General features: G+C 39.1%; 2 protein-coding genes across 2 annotated transcripts in view; one reads left to right on the forward strand and one right to left on the reverse strand.

Annotated features, from left to right (window-relative positions):
• The window catches only part of LOC122251377 (putative methyltransferase-like protein 24), a 13,817-nt gene extending 12,006 nt beyond the window's left edge, over positions 1 to 1,811 (forward strand). The window contains exon 7 of the mRNA XM_086553055.1: positions 684 to 1,811. Coding sequence (XP_086409181.1) covers positions 684 to 863 — 180 coding nt within the window. The 3' untranslated portion in view covers positions 864 to 1,811. The remainder of the gene's footprint in view (positions 1 to 683) is intronic.
• A 6,845-nt stretch (positions 1,812 to 8,656) lies between these two features.
• The window catches only part of LOC122251373 (serine proteinase stubble), a 13,488-nt gene continuing 7,144 nt past the window's right edge, over positions 8,657 to 15,000 (reverse strand). The window contains exons 6-13 of the mRNA XM_043013285.2: positions 14,657 to 14,778; positions 13,114 to 13,215; positions 12,419 to 12,608; positions 11,614 to 11,731; positions 11,043 to 11,178; positions 10,190 to 10,296; positions 9,952 to 10,038; positions 8,657 to 9,504 (exon numbers count right to left, since the gene is read on the reverse strand). Coding sequence (XP_042869219.2) covers positions 9,388 to 9,504; positions 9,952 to 10,038; positions 10,190 to 10,296; positions 11,043 to 11,178; positions 11,614 to 11,731; positions 12,419 to 12,608; positions 13,114 to 13,215; positions 14,657 to 14,778 — 979 coding nt within the window. The 3' untranslated portion in view covers positions 8,657 to 9,387. The remainder of the gene's footprint in view (positions 9,505 to 9,951; positions 10,039 to 10,189; positions 10,297 to 11,042; positions 11,179 to 11,613; positions 11,732 to 12,418; positions 12,609 to 13,113; positions 13,216 to 14,656; positions 14,779 to 15,000) is intronic.

The following is a 15,000-nucleotide window of genomic DNA, read 5'->3' on the forward strand; positions in this document are numbered from 1 at the left end:
CCCATATGGAGAGCATTAAATATGTTTGTCCGTCGAGGCCCCTGTGAGCGGCTATTGGTTCCGTATGGAGTGGTGTCTGAGTTTTTTGTTCTCTTCTTCTCTTTTATCTCTTTTCTCTTTCTTCTATCTTTCGTTAACGTTCCTTTTCCTATCTATCTCTATTTACGTCCTTTAAAGCCGTCATCGGCGTTAACACTTTAAAGCCGTCATCGGCGTTAACACCACATGACCATGAAATATGAGGTGATACTCTTATCATCCCCATATACCTTGTGTTTCATTGTGTTTTATAGCTTATCACCAACTTAAAAGCACTATTATTTCTCCACATTATATCATCAGTATATCCCATATCTCTCGTTATCATTAAGCACCTTATTTCTGACAAAATTATATCCCTTACATCTCACTATTATAAGACCCTCTTATTCCTTATCTCTCATCATTACTATATCCCCTTTCCCCCATTATCACTATATCCTCAATTTCTCATCATTACGGTACCCCTTATCTCTCATCATCACGATACCCTTTTTCTCTCTCACTCCCATATTCATCTCTCAAGATATCTTAAGATCTCATAACACTATACCCCTCATCTCTTATACCCATTTTACCCATGGTCTCTCAAGATCTCACAACACTATACCTCTCATCTCTCTCTCTCTCTCCCTCTCTCACAGAAACGTGGCTTCCGTAGCGTCTCGTACTGGGACAACCGTCAGCCGAGACTCGTATACCAAGACCCTCAGGGACAAGTTTTCGACACGTGCGGGGAGATCCTGTACGTCAATACGAACTGGTATAACGATTCCTTCCGGAGGAGACTGAAACACGTTGGATTCAAGTTTCGTGGCGTGTGATTTGGAGGGTCACACGCTCAACAGATGAAGTTGAATGACGAGTAATTAATTATTTTAACGAATGTGATAGAGAATGCCATAGGTGCCTCTGCTCCTTGTAAAACCAAAACCAATTCGACGTCCTCTTGTTCCTCGGATAAACGACAACATTAAGAGAGCCATGAGTGATAGAAATAACAATCACAAAGGTCTCAAAATAAACAGATTTGATGCTACCCTTCAGGGTCATATAAGAAAAGAGAATTTGTAGCAACATAGACAGCAACCAAATAAACTTGCTCACTATGTGATTTGTCGAAGTGTTAACCATGAAATTCTTCTCAACAAACTAAGATATCACGGAATTAATAACTTGTGGTTTAGAAATTATTTAGTCTGTCAAAATACGTGAAAATCTATATTCAAAGGAACAAGTGTCATTTGGTGTTCCACAAGGCTCCATATTAGGTCCAATCTTATTTACTTTATTTATTAATGACCTGTCGAATGTTGCAAAAAAAAACTTGTCATTCAGTACGCCTATGACTCCCAATTTCTTCAAGCTGCCTGTAAGCAAATTGAACTTATTAATAAATAAACCGTCATAGAAGTAAAGAGTTACTTTGATAGAAATGGTCTGAAACTGGATCCACAGAAAACGCAATAATTTTTTAGAGGCAGTCGTCAGAACATAGCCAGACTCCCTACAGATACCATTGCAGAATATCGAGGTTGCAACATCAAACCAAACACCTCGGTAAAAAAAAAAAGAGTCTAGGAGTTCACATAGACAGATAAGTGACCTTTGAGATGCATATTGACTACAATTACAGGAAAGTAATGGTCAATTTAATATACTTTAATCACATAAAACACATCTCCCAACAGAAACAAGAATCACTGTCGTACAAACACTAGCCCACAGTATCATTAAATACTGCCTAAACATCTGGGGTTCAACAAACAAAACGCAAACACTACAAAACTTTGCTGCAAGAGTAGCAATAGGATATATATATATATATATATATATATATATATATATATATATATATATATTATATATATATATTATATATATAAATTCGATCACATAACATCACACACAAACTACAAAATACATATTTATGGCACATTTAACCCACAAAATCATACAAGGAAATTATCCACATCGGCTTTTACCTACATACACAATAACCAGTATAATACTCACACTCACTCTCACACTCGCACTCCCCTTCTTTCTCTCTCTCTCCTTCCTTCTCTCCTCCTTTCTCTCTCTCTCCTTCTTTCTCTCTCTCTCCTTCTTTCTATCTCTCTCCTTCCCTTTCTCTCTCCCTCTTTCTTTCTCTCTCCCTCTCCTTTCTTTCTCTCTCTCTCTCTCCTTTCTTTCTCTCTCTCTCCTTCTTTCTCTCTCTCTCTCCTTCTTTCTCTCTCTCTCTCTTGATAATCTTCCATTATCCATACGCAGGTGCTCTTCTAATTTAAAACACAACAATGAAATTGATTATCAGTATCAATTAACAGATGATGCTGACATACCATTTACAACTGACGAACTTCTTGCAGCAATTAAGACTGGGAAATCCACTGCACCTGGGGACGATGGCATTACATATGACATTATCCGGCTCCTTGCTAAGGTACAGACAAAGGGAAGAAATCCTCTTCTAGATCTCTTCAACTTAACCTATGCTACAGGCACTCTGCCTACCTCCTGGAAACAGGCAACCATTATTCCCATTCCATAACCAGGACGCCCAGACGAATTTCTACCAATCTCACTAACATCCTGTCTCCCCAAAACCTGTGAAAGAATCCCTCTCACTCGTCTTCTTTATCAGACCAAAGACCAAATTCATCCATCTATCTTTGGTTTCCAGAAAGGGAAAGGAACACAGATGTGTTTAGCACAGTACCTAAATGGAAGCAAAGCAGTCTTCATACTTCATAGACTTTAAAGGTGCTTTTGACAGAGCTTCTCCAACAGCAATTCTCCATGAATTAACTCTCTTGGGAGTTAAGGGAAAGCTACTGTTATGGATAAAGGACAATTTATCTACAAGGAAAGTTAAAGTATGGTACCAAGGTACCTTTAGTGCTTTCGGTAAACTAGAATTAGGTACCCCACAAGGGGTAGTATTGTCCCCTACATTATTTAACATACTTATGCATTTATACTCTATGCAAACTGAACATTGAGTTAGGAGACCTATGCAATGTCATATCATATATATGCGGATGATATCCTCATCGGTCTTTGATAGGGGGGAATATTTACTCAGGAGATTCAGCAAAAAGTGTGCTTCTCTTGGCCTCATAATCAACCCTATCAAAACCAAACATATATCCAGACCTCGTCAGCTGCCCTATATACCAAGCTTAGGTGGACAAGTTATTGCAAGGACAGACTCCTACAGGTATCTTGGTGTTCTGGTGATTGCTCCACACCTCATGTCATGCAATTCTCGTTTCACCCAGAGCAGGGTATACAACTGTCATTGCACTGGATATCCTCTTATATAGGAATACCATCATGTGAAAAAGTTGATCAGTTAGCCAAATTCGCACTTTCCTATGGAGAACCACACTATGCTGTACCATTATCTCTTACTCAGATGAAAAGACGTATTAGTAGCTGTTTAAGAGATTATGAGGATCAGGTATGGGCTACAGAAAAGATGAAAAAGAATGGACATGGCACTATCGGGCATTATGAAATTATTGCCGGGACATCATACATGGATAAGCCCTATGAGATTTATAAAGGTCTGTCACGGAGGCAACAAGTTATACTAACCAGGCTACGCATAGGCTATCACTATACTATACAATATGTGCAGGATGCAGTTTTGGATGCAAAACTAGTCACATATCACCACTAATTTGTGCAAAAAAGCTAAATCATAGTCTCAACCACTACTTGCTTTGCTGTACGGAAACTGCATCCTGTCGATTATATTAAGATTATATTAATCTTATTATAAACACTGGTCTTGTCTGACATGATCAGTGACATGAAATGTTTTTTACCGACCAGGTAAAACATGTAAATATGTTAACCAGTATAATGCAGCCCCTCAGGTATGTAAGATTTGTGCTTGACTAAGCCCTTTATGCAATAGAAGCTTAGCCAGTTTGGATTGATGCTTGACATCATACCCTGGATTTTTGCAGGGCATGTAAATTGTTCTGTAAATAAACTATATCAAATCAAATCAATCTCTCTCTCCTTCTTTCTCTCTCTCCTCTCATTGCAAGGACTAAAAGTAAGTATTATCATGTGCTATTCACTTCATATTTTGTATTCACCTAACTGAAATATTTAGATATGTAGACTTTTTGTATCTGTATATTTTCCATACTTTAAGCAAGTAAAGTCAATCATAGTGGAAGGAAAAGAATAAAGTAAGGTTCTTCGTTTAATTATTAATTATTATAACTTCAATACAATTACCGTCACCATACGCACCTACGCGATTTATCACAACAGCAAGAAATCGCCCTGACCCTAAAGATGAAAACCATCAGTCGTAATCACTGAAACACATTAAATATATGAAACAGAAAAATCAAAGCCAAAGCCCAGTGGTGGTGGCGTGGCGGCGGTCCAGCAAGTCCCCCACAACCCTCCACTCCCTCACCACGAACCACTCAACCACCTCTCTCAGGGGCAAACCACCTCGCAGGCTTATCTGGGCTTTGTAGCATCTCCCCCCAAAAGGAAAACCAACCAGAGGGAAAAAGTTTGCAAAAATAAAAACTAGCTAACTAGATATAGAAAAAAGTATGAAAGAAATGTACACAAATAGATTCATGATCTGGAGAGGGTATCTGCCATCCCAGTGTCCTTGCCCTTGATATAAATAATGTTTATGTTATAGGGCTGAAGGGAGAGCCCACCTGAGAACACGCATGTTTTTAAATTTTACCCTTTCGATAAACACAAGGGGATTGTGATCTGTATTTACGGTTATATGATCAGCAGTGCAGGTCAAATAAACTTTAAACTTTTCTAGGGCAAGCAAAATATCCAAGGCTTCCTTTTCTACCGTAGAATATGACTTTTGATAGGACTTAAATCTATACGAGTAATAACACACAGGATGTAGCACGTCATTGGAATCTGGCTGGAAGAGAACTGCACCCACGCCATTGTCACTCGCATCTACATTTATCGTGAATGGCTTATCCACGTCATGAGCTTGCAACACAGGAACACTAGCCATGACGCGCTTGAGTCTGTCAAAGGCGTTCTGGCACTCGTTTGACCATATGAAAGTACGTTTAGGCCCGTAGTAAAGAACCTGTGGGGTGGGGCGTCGGGAAAATGTGACGGGTGTCGGGTGTAGGACGTTGGATAAAATGTGACGGATAAATAAAATAAAATAGGTTAAGTAAAATAAAATAGCAATAGACATTTTCTATTTTATTTTATTTATCCTATTTTATTTTATTTAACCTATTTTATTTTATTTATCCGTCACATTTTATCCACATTTTATCCAACGTCCTACACCCGACACCCGTCACATTTTCCCGACGCCCCACCCCACATGTTCTTTACTACGGCCCTTAGTGCTTAGCAAATCAGTTAAAGGGGCAGAAACCTGAGCAAAGTTTTGACAAAAGCGTCGGTAATAGCCGATCATCCCGATGAATCTCATCAGCGCCCTTCTGTTTTCTGGAACTGGATACTGTAGAATGACATTGACCTTGGCCCCGACAGGTGCAACACTGCCTTGACCAACGACATGACCAAGGAAAATGACGTGGACATGTCCGAACTCGCTATTTTTCAGGTTGATTGGCGTCTGCTAAGGCCTGGAACAACGATCGAAGACGAATCAAGTGGTCCTCCCAAGTCTCGCTCCACACCACTAGGTCGTCCAGGTAGCACCTCACTCCCACCAGGTCACTGGTAACATGGGTCATGAGCCTCTGGAAAGTCGCTGGGGCGTTCCGGAAGCCAAAGGGTAGCACAGGCCATTCCCACAGCCCGGAAGGAGTTACGAGAGATGATTCTCTCTATATAATATATGAATCTCTCTCTCTATAATATATGAATCTATCTCTATATTATAATAAATAAATCTCTCTCTATATATATATTATAATATATAAATCTTTCTCTCTCTATATCATATATAAAAATATCTCTCTATATCATATATAAAAATATCTCTCTATATCATATATAAAAATATCTCTCTATATATCATAATATGAAATCTCTCTATATATATATTATAATATATAAATCTCTCTCTTTGTCAAGAGGGGGCTACGCTCCCCTGTGGACCTGCCCTATTCAGGGCACTTCATGATACTTATGATACGTAATTACTTCTGTGATGAAAATGCCGCGACCACGAGTAACCATCACACTGCGCCATGATGCCAGCAACTGAATTTTCGTCTCATATTCCTAAGGATAGGAAACTAGGACCTATAATGACGCGACCACTCAATAGAGGGCACTCTATAATCATACGGTAAAACAATGGGGAATATTGCGCCATCTATCGAGAGAAAATAACAGCTCATTCAGGTAATTCATTGGGAGTTTCCAGTCTACAGCTTGTCGCTAGCCAGAAATACGTAAACACAGCCATGTTTGAATTTCAGGGCGAGGATGGTGGTGTTCGGGGTATTTTTTACAAGGTATGTTGCACGAAGTGCCCTAAATAAGAGGGTCCAGGAGGGGCGAAGCTCCCCTTGGCTAGGACTTAATTAAAACCTAGGCAAAGTTAGGTAGGTAGTTGGGTTAAGATTTTGCATACGAAATATGGCCCGACTTAGGATGAGGTAGCACTAAGTGCCTTAAAAAAAAGAGACCCAGATTGTGGGGTCCAGGGGTGGAAGCGCGCATTATCTCCACTATATATGAACAGTAGAGGTTGAGAGGAATCCATCGATACCACTTTTATGGAATTTCGTAACACGGCGTTATTCGGAAAATTTACCTCTTCGTCTTATATATTCCTCAGGATAGGAAACTAGGACCGATGATGACGCGACCACTCAATAGAGGGCACTCTATAATTATACTGTAAACAATGGGGAATATTGCGCCATCTGTTGAGAAAGCATAACAGCACATGCAAGTAATTCCTTGGGGGTATCCAGTCCACAGCTTGTCGCTAGCCGTAAATACGTAAACACAGCCATGTTTACACTTCAGAGCGAGGATGGTGGTTTCGGGGTATCTTGCCCAAGGTATGTTGCACGATGTGCCCTAAGAAGGGGGGGTCCAGGGGGGGGGGCGAAGCACCCCCTTGGCTAGGGATTAATTCAAAACTAGGCAAAGTTAGGTAGGTCATTGGGTTAAGATTATATATGAATAGTAGAGGTTGAGAGGAATCCATCGATACCACTTTTGTGGTATTTCGTAACGCGGCGTTGTTCGGAAAATTTACCATAAGTTATTCATTTGTGATTAATTCAGTCTATATTCTAGCATACTTCCATTTAAAACATATTTCTTCTTCAAATTTCTATTATTATTTTTTTAGGGTACTTAAGACACAGGGAGAGTAACAATTTAGTTTATTAATGCACCTAAATATTGATTTATTATATTACGAAATCTATATTTAAGTAGACTTTTCAAAGTTTAGTTCACTCGCCTCCGGCGATCTTTCACTAGCCGGCTATTCATTTTTTATTTTAATCTGAATATTGCAGGATTACTCACTGTGTCTGCGTTTGTTTGTTTTTCTACTTATCTTGTATATACGGCTAAGAGACCTTGAGGCTATGCGGTGACGGATATGCAAGTGCAGGTCGTCCGTCAGCAATAATTTTCTATTGTTTCCTTGTGAGTAGCCAGTGTCGTCGTGACTGGCCGTGACTCGTGCCCACCTGCTCGATTGTCACGCGCATGCGTAAAACAGTTGCCAGGAGTCGCTTACGTTTCCATGGCAACGCATAGTTGTCAGGTGTTCTATTTTTTTCCATTTTCATTTACACATGAAAATGAACACCTGGACATATATATATACGCATATATATATATATATATATATATATATATATATAATATATATATATATATATATAATAATATATATAATATGTATACATATAAGTATAAATATATATATATAATTATATGATATATATATATATATATATAAATATATGTATATATATATATAAATATATATATATATATTTGTATATTTATAAATATATATATATATATATATTTATATATATAAATATATATGTATATATATATAATTATATATATATATATAAATATATATATGTATATATATTTATATATATATATAAATATATATATGTATATATATTTATATATATATAAATATATATATATGTATGTATATACACACAAACATATATATATATATATATATATATATATATATAGATATATATATATATATATATGTATAGAGGTGTGGATATATAAATACACGCACACACACACACACACGCACACACACACACAAACACGCAACACACACACACACACACACCCACACACACACACACACACACACACATATATATGTATATATATATATATATATATATATATATATATATATATATATATATATATATATATATATATATATATATATATGTATATACACACACAAACACACACACACACACACAAGCTATCTCTCAGAAAATACACGAATTTATTTTATTATGCTGCTTAACATGATTGTGTTATGATGCATATATGTTTGTGTAGTTAAGGTCTTTTCTCATTTCCTTTTGTTTCTTTTTTTTTTTTTTGTCGCTATCTCTCATTTTCTCGAAAGTATTCCGTCTTTTTCGCTTTCATGTTTTGTAACCTCCTTTGTTTTCTCTCATTCGCTCATATTTTCTCACTTTCATTCTCTAATAAAATTAGCAATACGGATGATTAACAGTAGAAATTCATTACATCCATTCTTATGCAAAGGAAAGAGCAAAATAAAAGCGTAGAATCATGCTAGAAAATGTTTTTCGCTTTGGTGTGTCACAGCGCCATTTTGTTTTTGGATCGAAGCCGACGCGTTCGGAAAAGGAATCACTTTCATTTGGGTTTCCAGAGGCATAATATCATAATGATTTTATTATGAATAAAAATGTATATTTTAAAATAAAACTATATATATACACATGGCATGAAAACTGCATTTTCCTTATATATGTATATATAACCACATGCACATTGCGTACATAATAAATATTCGTATCGCTGTTCGTAACATTGATATCATCATTGTTATTATAATTTTCTTAATCATCAACATCATCTATCATTTTATCAACATGATAATGATGATGATTATGATAATGATGGTCAATCTGATCTTCATCATCATTATCATCATAGCTTTCATCTTCCTCATTATCATTATCATCATTATCAAGGATTCATCAGAATTATAAATGTAAACATCCGTCCATGCACAGAGACAAAGAGGGGGTGGGTGGGGTGGGTGGGAAGTGTGTAGTTCAATGTATTCTTTGATCTAAAGGCTATGCAGCTTTATTCGATTAATGATACAAGTCATTAACAGGACCCGGATGAAGCTTTATCAAGGATCCAGGAGTTATAAGAAGAAACGCGAGTATAAACACCAGGGTATTCTTCCGCTGCACAGCCTATGCCGAAGCTTACTATACCGATCTGCAAGATATATATATAAACATTGATTATACATGTTATTAATGCTGGTAATGTTGTTACTCGGTTTTAGTTTAAAGCGAGTGATTTACGGGACACAGTGCATGGCGTGTGTGGAGTTGGTTGTTGGGCGAAGTAGAAGAATGATCTGGAATAGTGTAGAAATGTGGTCTTTTTCGGTGCTTTGGGGTGTATGTGTGTGTGTGTGTGTGTCTGTGTGTGTGTGTTTTACATACATAGTCTTTGTATATGCTTGAGCCTATTATTTCCTGTGAAAACATCTTCCATTGTTTTCTGTTTATTTTAGGACACTTAAACTTTCACAGAAAATTATATAAAAAAAAGAAGAGGCTAACGAAAGAAATGCTGTATTTCTCTCTCTCTCTCTTTCTCTAGAACAAGAAAGAAAGAAAAAAGAAAGAAAGAAAAAAAAAAAACTGCCTTACTCACCAACACCCACTTCCCATTTTCTTTGATGAAAAGCGGGCCTCCTGAGTCACCCTGACAAGCATCCTTCCCAGGATCCGAGGCGCAGATCTAGGAAAAGGGAAATATCTTCTTAGGACCTAAAATGACACTCTAATAAGGATATTATGAGGAATATATATATATATACACATTGTGTGTGTGTGTGTGTGTGTGTTTACCGTAATATCATGAACGTTTCTAACTCCCTAAGGATACTTACATGTTTGCCAGTGACAGGAAAATCAGAAGACTCGTAAGCATCCTTGCAGATCTTTTCTTCTGTGACCGTAACGGCCACTTCGTTTAGTTTCGACGGAAATGACCCCACTGCGAAAATATATGTTATTACAGACAGATGAAAAATACAAATGAAATGAACTTCACTTTTTCCACAATATATATATATATATATATATATATATATATATATATATATATACATATATATATATATATATATATATATATATATATATATATATATATATATATATATATATATATATAATATTTGTGATAGAGGCTATAACTACAATCATCATGTTTGTTAGACACTAACATATATATCTTTTCTCTCTTGTTCTTTTCATGCAAACATTTAAGAGAGTTCAGTCTACCGTGCATTCACGTCGGGAGGAAATATCTAATTTGCAAATGCAGGTCATTGTTCATTACAAGACTAGCAGTACTATTACGCTCGTATGACCTTGTAGAGTATTTAGTGATTTTTTCTTCTTTTTTTTTCTCTTTAAACCTCTTCTGCGTTGCGTTTATGATGAGACCCAATTAGTGATGATGGTATAATTATGAGGAGATATCATCTTAATTTAATATTTTCTTTACGCGATATGATCACATGATATCATCACTTAGATTTGGGCTTTTGGTAAATATAGAAAGAATTCATATTTACTAAGATAGTAAAAATGATAATGATTTACGACGTATTCCTATAGGATTTATTCATGTAAGGCATCAGCTATATATATCTCTCTGTGATCTTTCATAAGCCAAAAAAGTAATATCATAATAGCCTGGAATCACGAAAACCACTGATATGAATATTTACTCACGATATTCCAGCGTGCCCCAGCCAGTAACCACGGCAACGCGATCCTCAAAGTTAACGCTGGGAGGGAGGCAGATAGGCCCCACGTTGTCTGTCCATTTTAGTGCCTTCTTAAGCGTTATTATTGCGATGTCATTGGCCTGTGGAGATTTGTAGTTTGTTAGTGTCAGTGCAAGATCATGTTTTTTTTTTTTTTTGATTGAGGTTATTTGTAGAATTTTTTATATTTTGTCTCCCTCGCGCTGTTTTTATTTCTTCCAAAGGGGATATTTCTGGGGTACATTTATCCCCTTATCCCAATGCTGGTATTAAGATAAGTATTATTTCTCATCGTTTTCCACAAATATTAGCACTCTATTACGTAGCAGCCAGAAAGAGCACTCTTAACTTACAAACACACACAGACGCACACAAACACACACACACACAAACGCACACAAACACACACACACACACATACACAAACACAAACACACACACACAAACACAAACATAAACACACACACACACATAAACACAAACATACAGATACAAACACACACACATAAAAAAAGAAAGAAAAAAACGAGGCTTACCTGTGTCCTAGAATTATATTTTGGATGTTTGGTGATTCTCTTGGCTTCGATGGTCTGTGTGTTGGTCTCCTTGTTGGAATCGATATCATGCTTACCCGCCAGGACTTTGACCGTCACTCTGGCGAGGAAGTTTGGGAGGAAGTTTTAGTCTCGTGGAAGGGAAGACGCTCTCTTGATGTCTCTTTGTGTGGGTTTGTCTAGGTATTTCAATATCTCGCTTTTTCTTTTTATCTCTCTTTTTTTTTTTTTGTCTTTTTTTCTTTCTCTCTGGCTTTCTGTTTTTCTCTCTTTTTTATGTCTCTTTTTCTTTCTCTCTGTCTCTTTGTTTCTCTCTCACAGTCTCTCTCTCTCTGTCTCTTTGTTTCTCTCTCACAGTCTCTCTCTCTCTGTCTCTTTGTTTCTCTCTCTGTCTCTGCCTTTCTCTCTGTCACTTGTCTCTCTGTATCTCTGTGTCTCTTTATCTCTCTCTCTCTCTCTCTCTCTATCTATCTATCTATCTATCTCTCTCAACTTGTTCAGCATGAATCCTTCGCACACACACACACATACATAAGCTTGCTTCTAAAGGCGTATTATCAGAAGTGAAAACAATAAGAAGTCTGAATGGGTAAGACCGCCATCTTCCACAATAACTGACTGAAAAGAGGGTTTGCTCCCGTGGATTTATTTCACCGAATCCTATCTAATGGAAGAGAAAAATGAAGACGGTAACTATAAGACCTCACAGAGCTCCCCCTTCCTGTCCCAAGAGACCAGACCGAACACCGGACGACGGCACGAGGATACCAAAACCGCAGAGCCTAACTTGTTGAAATCGACACAGTGACTCGCTGTGACGACGAGCGTGGTCGTGACGATGGCACCGCCGCAGAACAGATCGCCGAGGCCGCCGGCAGAGATTTCCAACAGGGCCATCCATGGATACTCGCCGTTGTCCGCTTCCTGGCCGCCCACTATCCTGGTGGCCCCTGCGCCTGCTGGGGCTTGGCCACACACTGAAGGAAGGAGGACAGGAGAAACGTCGGTTGTCGTTGGAAGGAGGATGGTAACGATATGACGATATAACGATGGTGATCAGTTTAGTGATAGGAATCATGATTTGATATATACATACACACACACACGTATGTATATATATATATATATATATATATATATATATATATATATATATATACATATATATATAGATATATATATATATCTATATATATATATATATATATATATATATATATATATATATATATAGATAGATAGATAGATAGATAGATAGATAGATATACATATCTATCTATCTATCTCTCTCTCTCTCTCTCTCTCTCTCTCTATATATCTATATATATATATATATATATATATATATATATATATATATATATATATATATATATATATATATATATACACGTATGTGTGTGTGTGTGTGTGCGCTCGCGTGCGTGTACGTGTGGTATGTGTTACATACAGAATAGGATACACGTGTCGGTTTTTCCTTACCCTTGTTACATCCTGACGCTTGTTCAGCACTGTCACCGCCACCGCTTCCACCACTTCCACCACTTCCACCGCTACCACTACTGCCACCACCATCGGTGCTAGCTGTTGGATAAAGCTGGATTGCATGAAGGTTCATTGGTAAGTCATGTTAATATTTTCATGAGCGTTTTGCGTAAGCAAAAGTGCCCCATCTTCACTATCTCATTCTTTATATATATATTTTTTCATTTTTTCTTAATCTTTGTATTTTTTCCTCATTTATATCTCATTCTATTTATCTCTCACACTCATTCCATCTCCCTCTCCCTCTTCTCCTCCCTATCCCCTTCCTCTCCCTGTCCCCCTCACCTCCCGCTCTCGGTCATTCTCCCTCTTCCCTTCCTCTATCCTTCCCTCTCCCTCTCCAATCTCATCTCCCCCACCCTCTCTTTCTCTTACCTTCTTTTTTCCTCTTCTCCTTTTCCTCTCCCTTCTCTTTCTCCTATCTCTCCCTCTCTATCTCCAATCCTTCTCCCACCTCCCTCTCTCTCTCTCCTTCTCCCACCTCCCTCCCTATCTCTCCTTCTCCCACCTCCCTCCCTCTCTTTCCTTCTCCCACCTCCCTCTCTCTCTCTCTCTGCTTCTCCCACCTCCCTCCGCCTCTCTCCTTCTCCCACCTCCCTCTCTCTCTCTCTCCTTCTCCCACCTCCCTCCGCCTCTCTTCTTCTCCCACCTCCCTCTCTCTCTCTCTCCTTCTCCCACCTCCCTCCGTCTCTCTCCTTCTACCTCTCCCTCCGTCTCTCTCCTTCTCCCACCTCCCTTCCTCTCTTTCCTTCTCCCACCTCCCTCCCTCTCTTTCCTTCTCCCACCTCCCTCTCTCTCTCTCCTTCTCCCACCTCCCTCCCCCTCTCTCCTTCTCCCCCCTCCCTCTCTCTCTCTCTCTCCTTCTCCCACCTCCCTCCGCCTCTCTCCTTCTCCCACCTCCCTCTCTCTCTCTCTCCTTCTCCCACCTCCCTCCCTCTCTCTCCTTCTCCCACCTCCCTCTCTCTCTCTCCTTCTCCCACCTCCCTCCCTATCTCTCCTTCTCCCACCTCCCTCCCTCTCTTTCCTTCTCCCACCTCCCTCCCTCTCTCTCCTTCTCCCACCTCCCTCTCTCTCTCTCTGCTTCTCCCACCTCCCTCCGCCTCTCTCCTTCTCCCACCTCCCTCTCTCTCTCTCTCCTTCTCCCACCTCCCTCCGCCTCTCTCCTTCTCCCACCTCCCTCTCTCTCTCTCTCCTTCTCCCACCTCCCCTCCCTTCTCTCCTTCTCTCTCTCTCCCTTCTCCCACCTCCCTCTCTCTCCTTCTCCCACCTCCCTCCCTCTCTTTCCTTCTCCCACCTCCCTCTCTCTCTCTCTCTGCTTCTCCCACCTCCCTCCGCCTCTCTCCTTCTCCCACCTCCCTCTCTCTCTCTCTCCTTCTCCCACCTCCCTCCGCCTCTCTCCTTCTCCCACCTCCCTCCCCATACACACACACACACACCTACACCCATTCCACTTCCTCCTCCTCTCCCCATTTCAACTCACCGCGAGTACCCTTAACGGAACACCAAATGTTAGCCTTGTCACGTGTGTCCTGAAGTTTCTGGTAGGAGAAGTACACGAAGTTCATTCCGCTTGTCTTGTCGGGACTTCTTTTCCCGCAATATCTAAGAGAAAGGGGGGAAAGGGGAAGGGTGAAGGGGGATGGGGGATGGGGGGGGAATGAAGGTGAAGTCACTGTCGAAACACACTCAGGAAGTGATAGCTTTTTGTTATGTGGAATGTTGATGTTTTTTTCTCGTGATGGCTTAGTTATGTTGAATGTTTATGTTTTTCTCGTGATGGCTTAGTTATGTGGAATGTTGATGTTTTTCTCGTGATGGCTTAGT

Source organism: Penaeus japonicus, unplaced genomic scaffold (genome assembly GCF_977035675.1).
Source record: "Penaeus japonicus unplaced genomic scaffold, GWHDUDI00000001_assembly GWHDUDI00000027, whole genome shotgun sequence".
Classification (NCBI taxonomy): domain Eukaryota; kingdom Metazoa; phylum Arthropoda; class Malacostraca; order Decapoda; family Penaeidae; genus Penaeus; species Penaeus japonicus.